General features: G+C 40.3%; 2 protein-coding genes across 4 annotated transcripts in view; one reads left to right on the top strand and one right to left on the bottom strand.

Annotated features, from left to right (window-relative positions):
• LOC138042685 (protein arginine N-methyltransferase 3-like) overlaps window positions 1–9,558 on the top strand; it is a 22,422-nt gene extending 12,864 nt beyond the window's left edge. For all 3 annotated transcript variants that reach the window (XM_068888644.1, XM_068888643.1, XM_068888642.1), the window contains exons 15-20: window positions 746–835; window positions 2,090–2,187; window positions 3,312–3,398; window positions 5,325–5,375; window positions 6,613–6,700; window positions 8,301–9,558. In XM_068888644.1, the coding sequence (XP_068744745.1) occupies window positions 746–835; window positions 2,090–2,187; window positions 3,312–3,398; window positions 5,325–5,375; window positions 6,613–6,700; window positions 8,301–8,431 (545 nt within the window). In that variant the 3' untranslated portion in view covers window positions 8,432–9,558. The remainder of the gene's footprint in view (window positions 1–745; window positions 836–2,089; window positions 2,188–3,311; window positions 3,399–5,324; window positions 5,376–6,612; window positions 6,701–8,300) is intronic.
• A 134-nt stretch (window positions 9,559–9,692) lies between these two features.
• Window positions 9,693–10,000, bottom strand: part of LOC138042684 (uncharacterized) — a 20,115-nt gene continuing 19,807 nt past the window's right edge. Inside the window, exon 15 of the mRNA XM_068888640.1 lies at window positions 9,693–10,000. This exon is cut by the window's right edge and continues 1,950 nt beyond it. The gene's annotated coding sequence lies outside the window, so the exon portion shown is untranslated.

Raw genomic sequence — 10,000 nt, 5'->3', positions numbered from 1 at the left:
TCATGCTCCTACAAGTTTTCAAATGTAACTACTGATGTTGAGACGTGGGGATCCTGCCAAGGTCTCTGATTTTTTAGTTGTCCTTTCGCCCGTTGCCAAGCAACTACTTTCCCATCCTTCCCAAGGACGCATTACATGTACACCTTTAACATCAAAAGAGCGTTTTCGTTTACGTGACTAGAATGGATGCTAATTTGATGAAACAAAAGAAATTATTTGCATAAAAATAGAGTTCAATTTCCAGAGGATTAGTTTGGAATACTAACATGGCCGCCGTTTCTTTTTTTTGGAACACCAACATGGCTGCCGTGAGGTCATGTGAAAACGCTATAAAATTGCTTCTCACTTCTCTATATTTAAATGCAAAGATTCATAGTAAACACTTAATGACTGGTCCCGAGGGAAACAGTTAATAAAAAGAAAGACGAGCAATGGCAACAGCAACGGCGGTCGTCGGACATAATTCGCGTGTAACGTTGCACTGTAACGCTCTGACGTCATCGATTTTGCACTGTGCCGCCCAGAAACTTTTGGCGGGAAAAAGTTTTATTATTAGATGTCATGTGATCTCGAAGTAACCAATGAGAGCACGCGCTGTTGAGGGAAAAAATTCAGCTATATAACAATAGATTTTATAGCACATTTTAAGGCGAAATGCGTTATGTAGTGAGCCAAAGCAAGCATTTAAAAGCATGGGAAACCAAGCTGCTTTGTCTGGGATCATCGTTTTTCTGTTTCTTTGTAGTTTATCCTGACCGTTGCACGATTTGCTTCGCCGCATTGGGAAATAGCGAAAAAGTTCAGGAGAAACTTGGATTTTGGGATGACGTTTATGGTGAGGAACATTGTAACACTTGCGTAAACTCAATAACAACGTTTGCAAATTCCAAACTCAGCAAACACAGACAAAACTGAAACTTGAAAACGAAATGGTCCATTTCTTTGCAACTTTTCCCATGGCCTTTCTGGGAAAATGAGTCTTACCTAACTTTGGACTTCTTGCATGCAAATAAGAATGATATATATACAAGGTGAAAACTTCAAGCCTTACTCTTCCTTTTCTCATCTCTTGTCGAGAGAAAGCGCGAGCCCGAGGACCTTCAACCTGATCAATTTTATCCTTTTCTTGAGACCAGCAAATGCCTATTGTTGTTAAGAGAACCTCTGAATAGGGGAAAAAAAAATGACAGAATCAGGCTAAGAGAAAGAAACAGCATGTTTGAGCTTATTGCTGATTTACGGTATCTAGCCTTACACTGCTTTAGTTTCTTTGATTTTTAATGATAATGATAATGAAAATTAAAAAAAGTGAACAATGGCAACTATCAAGAAGGTTGTAAAAACGGTGCTTATACCTGAATGCCGTAGGTAAGTGTTTGCTCAGAAACGCTGTTTGTTTATGAAGTGGGTCTCTAATCTGTCATGAAAAAAAAAACGACAGAAGACTTCAAAATTGTGTAATTGTCAAGAGGTGTCCCAGGTGCTTTTTTCTGAGGTATTTGTTTCTCACCAGAGATCAGGCTTAACTTTGTCTCAATCTCAGTTCAACAATTAATCCGCTGCTTGCCAGTTTCCTCTTTTTATTGAAAACTAGACGCACATCTGCGTGAATGAACTCGGGCTTTGCTGACGGTCCTGGATCGTCAAATGAAAAACAGAGAAAAAGAAATACAGTAGAGATATCAACTAGATCATTACTTTCAACGACACCGTTTTCGTTCAGTGCCCTCGCGCATGCGCTGTAAAAGATGAATCAGCCATTGCACAACCATGCCACCTATGCGCTTTACAAACTTGAGTGCCATTTGTTACTGACCGCAAAAAGGCAAAGCCGAAGTTTAACCTCGCGATCCGGCATTTCTCCTAGAAAGTCCGCGTAATGACGGCTTTAGCAACAATCCATAATAATTAGCAACATAAAAACAATCGATTCGCGAACTGCAAAAGCCCTATGGCTAGCAACCTTCAGATTATATAATGCCAAAAGGTTGGCATCATTGGGTGGATTTTGACCAGAATCAAATTTAGGCATACGTAAAAGGATTCTTCCTCTATGCCGTGACATTCCTTTCATTTTCTGGTCACGCAGGTTTCAAAATGAGCTGCATGAAAAAATCAGTTTGCACAGAACCATCAGTGGAAAATGTGAATCCCGAAGATGAAATTTCATCACGGTGCATGGTAAAGGTATTGTCGAATTTTGCTTGTCATGAAGAAGGAAACATACCTGCTAGATGATCAACACTGAACGTATTGAAGGCAATAATAATAGTAATAAGTACTATGTCGGTTTGGTTGGTGACTATAAAGGCCAATGATAATGAATAGGCCATTTCCAAGTTCATGTCTGCCTCCTCTTCAAAGCGAGTCTAAGCGCGAAGTTTTTGTGATGGTAATTAGTTCTACTTTATATATGAATGAAAATTAATTTTCATAAGAAAAGACTCGCTTCGAAGGGGAGGCAGACATGAACAGGAAATGGGCTATTTGTGGGAGACGTTGTTCAGTCGACTACCAATGGCGCAAAAAATAGAGGCTTTGGACTCCACAATCGTTTGAAACAGTGGAGCCTAATCTTAAAGGGGCTATGTCACAAATTTAAAACTCGAAAATGGTAATGTGGAATTCCTTTACTGATAAAATTATCTTTGCGTCAGAAACAAGATGATTCTGAGCAAAAATTGCGTTTATCCAGGCGTAAACTTGAAAAACGTCCGACTGGGCCGACATTTTTTTTGTGTTCTTCCATGTTTCTCTTTCCTTTCGCTGTATTTCTTTTATGTTGTTCAACAGTTTTAAGTGGTTGTTGAAATGTTTCATTCTACTGTTTTGGCATTTGGGGTGTCACGGAATTACATCATTTTGCGTGACATAGCCCCTTTAAACACGAGAGAGCTGCATCCTATACTAGACCCGATCCAATGAAATTAGAGGTTGAAAAGATCGGCGTGGTATCTGTTAAAGATTGCTATATCCTCTACTTTAATCGAACATTATGAGGATACTAGTATTACGTCCCATAAAATGTATCGTGAAGCGTGGCCTGCGGTTTGGCATTGTCCTCATCAACGAAGACTGGACAGACCAGCTTAATGTTTGCAGATTTTTCACAAAAGAAGTAACTTCTCCTCTTTATTGTAAGATCCTCCGTACAGACGCGGGGGGATTTTAACACACTGTCTCCCGCCCAGCAAATTAGCGAGTTACCCATATATACTGCGTTAACCAGGCACCGGTGGAATGCTGATTCGCACTGAAAAAAAATTGACACATTTCATACCGTCTTCATATGTCTTTTTTTTGTCTTCAAGAATCTAGATGTGACTTGCTGCCGACAGAGCGATGTACAGTTCAAATCACCATTCACTGTTACAATAAATTCAGACGGCCAGTGTTCGGTGAGTTTGCTATAACTGAACGTAATTCTCTTCTTTAACTAGCAGTTCTTTCAATGAACGTCACGAGGACTTGCTTGTTATGACAATTTTGAAATTAACCAGACGTCAAGGCCGTGTAAGGTCTTCTTATAGTTTAAATTCCCGTTATTTCCACTTCTTTAAAAGGAAAACCCATACATATTCTCCAAAATGAGACTGCTACAAACAACGCTAGCGTTTGAAAAGGGAATGAATATATCATCGCTTTTTGCTGACGATGCACCCAAGCCGTTCATTTTCAACATTGAACGTTGACATGTAGCTGACAGAAAAGAAAAAAACGCATTGCGGAGAGTGAAGGACCTGTCGAGGAACTTTGAGAACAATTTCATTCTATTTTGTAGTGGTTTTGTATTTTCATGCGGCCAGCGGTTTCGGTATATGTCACGTGTAACTGCTGACGAACCTTGAACATTTTGAAGAGTGTTGAGGCCGCCATTGTTTTAATGTTTTTCCACTGAGGATCGAAGTAAATTCTGTTATATATTCTTAACTGCTATGGCTACAGGACCATTGCTTTTTCCCTAACTAAACCATTGTTTGTGGCGGTTGAGTCGCGCCGGGTTGTAGGTACACATATTCTCCCATTTCGAAGCAGGCATCTCTGCACTCGAGATAATTGCGATCAGTCCTGTATCAGTCCTGCGTTGGAACATAGTTAATAGAGTGGACTGGTTTGGAAGCTCGGCAAACATCAAAGGAGCAAACAAAGATACCAAGATTTAGGTTGGAAAGTCCACGACCGTGCACAATCTTTTGTTTTGCGCTCATACACTATGCATGAATTACGTAACCAACACGTTTCTATTGGCTAGTTCCTCAGTACGGAGTAAACAACTATTGTGTTTTGTGCACCGTCAAGGCCAAAAAAGAGAACAAAAACCTACAACAAAGAAATTTGTCGGGTTTCATAACCATTCCCCTCTATTAACTATGGTTGGAAGTTTTGCATGCGATTGGGCTGGGTTCCAATCCCGCTCATATCCCTGGCTGGATTTGTCTACGGAAGTCCAGCACATCTCAGTTGACAACCTTGATTTCCTCCTTTAACCCTGTTATGTTTCGTTTGTGTTGTTACTCTCAGAATATTAGTTGAAGGGGTGGAGTGGACCCTAGATGTTGTTAACCCATTCATCCCGAAGAGGCTCCCATTGACGAGTAAAAGCGTTTCCAGGTGATCTGGTGACGTAATTCGGAGGACTGGGGAGAACAATTTTAACGCCGTATCCCACAACCGCGCGCGGCCTTATTTTCGAATTCAACTGGCAGAGGCGAGGTTAGATCTCGGCGGGTCTACTTGACTGTTCATTCAGTAACAGGAAAATGTGGTAGACACGTAATGATCTGTTGAGTTTTGGCGATGGCAAGACTGCAGGGAGTTTGGAAACAACACCTAAGGCCGCGCGCGGTTGTGGGATACGGCGTTAAAATTTTTCTTCCCGGTCCTCCAAATTACGTCACCATATCACCTTGTTGGCGTTTAGACAGTTAAATTTAGAAGTCTCTCTCTCAGGACTGAAAGAGTTGAACAGGCCCCCTTGGACGAGTAAAATCACTCTGAGTGGGTTTCCTCTGAAGTTGCTCTTTCACGATAAACAAAGCATTTACCGTAGATTTTCATTGGTTGCCATGGTGTCGCATTAACCCTGTTTCGATCATCTTGGCCTAGAACTCTGATGTAGAGTTAAGAAATTCACAAAACCTTGTGGTTGCTTCTGCTCATGTTGAACTCTGAAAATCGTAAGTTTGGAGAGGTCCTTGGTGAACACGGAAAATTCAATAAGAAATAAAGTTCTTGTGCCACCTTGCGACCTCTGTCACTACTTGTTTTTCTAAGCTGTGCCGGTGTTGAACATTCTGACAACGTTTTTATAATCTTACTTTCAGGCTTTCGTTGCGTACTTTGATATATTTTTTGAAAAGAATTGCGTTAAAAAGGTAAGTTTGACTTGCTTTTTTGGAATTATTGGGTCACTGAATTTTTTGGCCGAAGCGAGCGGATGATACGGGAGTTCTTCAGCTTGTCGGGAGCCTGTGATTAGCATATGAAATTACATGAGCTCGAGCTGGGGTTAATTTCTTGCGCATTTTCAAAGTTTTCACGAAATTGCCGAGTCGTCAAGCGGACGATAGTAACTTGGAAAACTTTTAAAATATTCCAAGTAGCTTTTATCCAATCAGGATCAAATGATAATCACGCTTTGGTGATAATCAATTGTGCCCTTCTGATTAATAGAAAGTGCTTTCTATCTCAGCCAATCAGCAATCAGTAATTTTACCCCGTATGTAAATAAGAAGCGAACAACCAGTACGCTTAGTTTGAGTGATCGTTTTCTCTAATTTTTTAAAATTGTTTTTTACAATGACTGCAAAATTCTCGCGCGCTCATTGGCTAATTTTTATTGTCATTAAGCGGACATGCAGACACATGAATTTATAATTTATGCGATAATGACGCGATATTGTTCGCGTCAGATTGAAGTTTCCGTATTTTTGTCTCGCGTTCTTCTCGTGTTTTGACTTAATTTTGACCCCTCTGCCTTTTTGTTATTGTAAAAAACGAATTGATGTCAATTCTTCATGCGTCTGTCCTGTTATTGACAATGAAGTTCGTCATAGCATTGTCAAAGTAGTCTGCGGATCCACGACGCGATGTTATGACGAAATTCATGATCAGTAACAGGACAGACGCATGAAAAAGTGACATCAATTTGTTAAAATTCCCGGCCGCGTCCCGCACCTGTGACGCAATCAGGGATTCTTCGTAGATTGGCTAACTTGAAAAAAGGTGGTTTTCTCGCTACGCCATCGCAGCCACGTTGGTGGACGCAAGCAATAGCATTCCATTCATTTCTTTTGTTTGTCCACCAGCATTTGTGCATTGTATCATTGTGATCTTTTCCTCCAGAGATTGGTTGAAAAACCACCTATTTTTGGCGAAGACTTGTTCAACAAAGCGGTTACTCAAAGGAGAAATTTGTGAACTGCAAGCTCCAAGTCAAGGGCACTCGTCTTGAAAATACGAGTATGCTTTAAAAAACAAGTGCTTCTATCGTTTCTCGTTCGCTCAATCATTCGCTAGTTCGGGTCATTCGTTCGTTCGTTTCCTCATTGGATTTGTAGTGCCGGGATATTAATTTAATGTCAAAAGTAATTACTTTCTCCGTTGATTCAGGTTAATTTCAGCACGAGTCCTTCTCACACACCAACCCATTGGAAGCAAACTGTGTTTTATGTAGCTCAACCAATCAACGTTACCCAAGGTACGAACGACAGATATGACCCCTTGTTGAAACTAGAAATAAATGACTAAGTATAATCGATTCTAACTGGTTGGTAGATCGATATTAAAAAAAGTACTGCCAAAAAGTATTTAACGTACAGTGAGACTACATGATTAGAGTGTAATGCGAAGTGCTAAGTTTCCACCCCATATGAACCATGTGAGCGTTAGCCCTACCTACTGATGGAAATGGGCCCACATAAGGACAGAGAAAAACTCTGACCAGGGTGGGAATTGAACCCACGACCTTCGGGTTAGATCACCGCTGCTCTGCCGACTGGGCTACAAGGTCAGACGGGAGCAGGCCGTGGGAACTGAAGATGTTAAAGTCGCGACAAGTAACATGTACAAGTACAAGGAAGTGAGACTACATCTTTCTCTTGGTGTATTTGAAAACTGTTGCCTATATGTTCTGTCAAAGAAAAGTCCTGCTTTTAATTGTTGAAACCCCAATGCTCGTTTCTCATGAGTCTTGCAAAGTTTTCCTACCACGAAAGCCATTTTTAAAACTACACAGATCGCTTAACACAAGATGAAGAACAAGGAGAAGCCTATCAACCTCGTTCCCAGGGTCTCCTCTACAAAGAGACCCATGGAAACGAGGTTGGGAGCCTATGGCCCTGAGCGTAAAACTTTTTTTTCTCTCTCTGTTCGTCCTTGGAGTTATCGTTTTCAAGGACCGATAAGACAGCATCCTGGCTAAATGTAGTTTTTTTTAAAAAGTAAATGTAGTGGCAAAAAGCCAATCAACACACATTGTATCCGTTTTCGTTACAAGTGTATTAATTAAAAACAACATGGAGCACATGAAGCAATTAAAGTGAGGGTTAGGCCAAGAACCACCTTCACTTGTAAAACACAACGGGTATTGTTTCATCCAAACAGTACCAAGGCTTTCTAAGAACGCTTGTCAGTCAGGAGTCACAATTCCGAATAGTCTATGAAAAATCCCGCTTGCATGAATACGTGTCGTAGTCTGCAATCAAGCAAGCCAGAGGCCTGAAAAATGCAGTCATGATCTTGCAGAACGAATTTAGGAAAGGCCTGAGTCCCGTTTCTTGAAAGCCCAAAAAGCATCCCTAAAACTTTGTGATCCACTTACTCGAAAAAGCTGCATGGTGGCCTACAACATGCTTTAAAGACAAGGAAAAGACGAAAAGGAAGAAAAAGCTGAACAATGCAAAAAAGCTTCAAGGGGAACTTCTCCTAATGTCTTAACTTTCGATTTAACGAAGTTATTCTTTTCATTCTATTTTACTGAAGTGTAGTCAAGAATTCCGTTGTTATACCGTGAACATCGTCGTTTAGAGGTTCACTAAATCGTGGTCTCACAGTACTGGAAATGCACCCGAAAACGTTTTGAGAAACGATTTCCAGAAACGTACGCCTTATCTCATTGACAAAACTATGCCAACTTGTCCAATATGAAAACCGTATCTCTTGCCGAGACAAACTCAAGCAAGCTGTAAATGAGATTTCTTTTAAAGAATATAGCTCTTCTGCTTTTCTTTCCCAGCAAAGTTCCCTTGCTCCATTCCAGATCAGTCAGTGTATACTGATACATATGTTCTTATTCACAGGCCAAGTTCTGGAGGGGTTCTTATCCTGTACTAAGAGCGTCAAAGATCCTAGATCCCTGGATATTACCATAGAAGCGTATGACAGCGTAACGCAGAGGTTATTGTGCAAACGGTCTTACCTACTACAGTAACGTTTGATATCTGTCTATGCGTACTCTAACGTCTAATACTTGGATAAGAACCGCCCGCCTGAATTGGTTTTGAGGCATGCATATGGATAAAAAGAAACCCTAGTGAATAGTCGACGAACAAAGCATAATTTATAACAGTCTTTTTTCCAGTACAAACATGGCAAGTGTTAAAGTGCTACTGTGATCAAATTTTTATCCCTTGAGTTTTTTGGTTTATCACATAGAGTACCATGAAACATTAAAAACGCTGTTTACCGTTTGGAAATATCTGCATTGGTTCCAGAGATATTTAAGTTTGAAAAAAATATGCAAATGAGAAGGCTGATGACGTCATTCACCCAACCCAGTAGAACATCAAGAATATAAATAGAGCTATCTCGGTCAATTTGCAACAGAGACCATTGAAACTTGGTGAGCTAATAGCACTGAAGGCAACACACCTATGACTGTAAAGAAATTGGTTCCCATGGCAACTCACTCTTTTCCAGTCCCCTCCAACCTGATTTCAATATTTTGGTGATCTCAGGCTAGAAATACATTTACCAAGGCCACAAACTCGACCTAACATCTTTATATGCTGGCAGGATCATGCAGATGAGGCACCATTTGCAAATATCAAAACAGAACGCCAAAGGTGGTCTGCAAAGCTTTTAATATCAGGGAGGTCTGGAACCCAGTATGTTGCCATGGTAACAAAAATGGTATGCTTATATTGTGGAACACATTTACTAGAATCTTAGTGCAAAGAACCAAGTATTTCTGATACAAATTGGCTGAGATATCTTTCTCCATCATACTTGATCAAAATTTGGTAGGGTTTATGACGTCATCACTTGGCTAATTTGCATATTAAAAAAACTTGAATATCTCCAGAACAAAAAGAGATATTTGTAAATGGTAAACAGCATTCTTCTTCTCGTACAGACTACGTGTTTATGTGCCAAAATGGCTTCGATAGGGAAGATTCAAATTTCGTCACAGTAGCACTTTAACAGCGAAAGCAAAATACTGCATGATGCTTGTAACACTTGCAAGACTTAAATATCCTTACATAAGCCTAGTCCAATTGTCTAAATATCTTGTTTTTATTATACAGTACTTTAAGGAAATAACAAGATGGAAATCGACCAGTCGTGTTGAGTTACCACATGCATCACGCGCGCAACCTCTGCTCAGATTATTTTGAACTGATCCCCATAATTTAGGGAAGGTTGTTTGTTTGTTGACATGAAGTGGGAGAAAGTGCATTGTGCAAGGATACGCAAACCACGACCTTTGCGCTAGTGCACTATTTCATTTTAACGTCCCTATAGTTGTACAAAAGTGTTTTTGCTGTCATAGTTACTGACAATTTGGTCATTGAATTACTTTACTGAACAAAAGTTAGGGTGGAAAAGAGTGGGAAAGGAATCTGTTACGTGGGGGATTTCGGTGTGCAACTGAAATTAGTTTCAGCTTTAGTTTAACAAAGCATGTCGTCAAAAAGAAGCCTGACCCACCAACTTGTTGATGCTTTTCGATTAATAAGTAGACGAATCCTTGGCGGCGGTGATGCCTGTACAGACTGTC

Source organism: Montipora capricornis, chromosome 3 (assembly GCF_036669925.1).
Source record: "Montipora capricornis isolate CH-2021 chromosome 3, ASM3666992v2, whole genome shotgun sequence".
Taxonomy (NCBI): domain Eukaryota; kingdom Metazoa; phylum Cnidaria; class Anthozoa; order Scleractinia; family Acroporidae; genus Montipora; species Montipora capricornis.
Note: the sequence above shows the minus strand (reverse complement) of the source record. Positions and strands in the feature narration are given on the sequence as shown.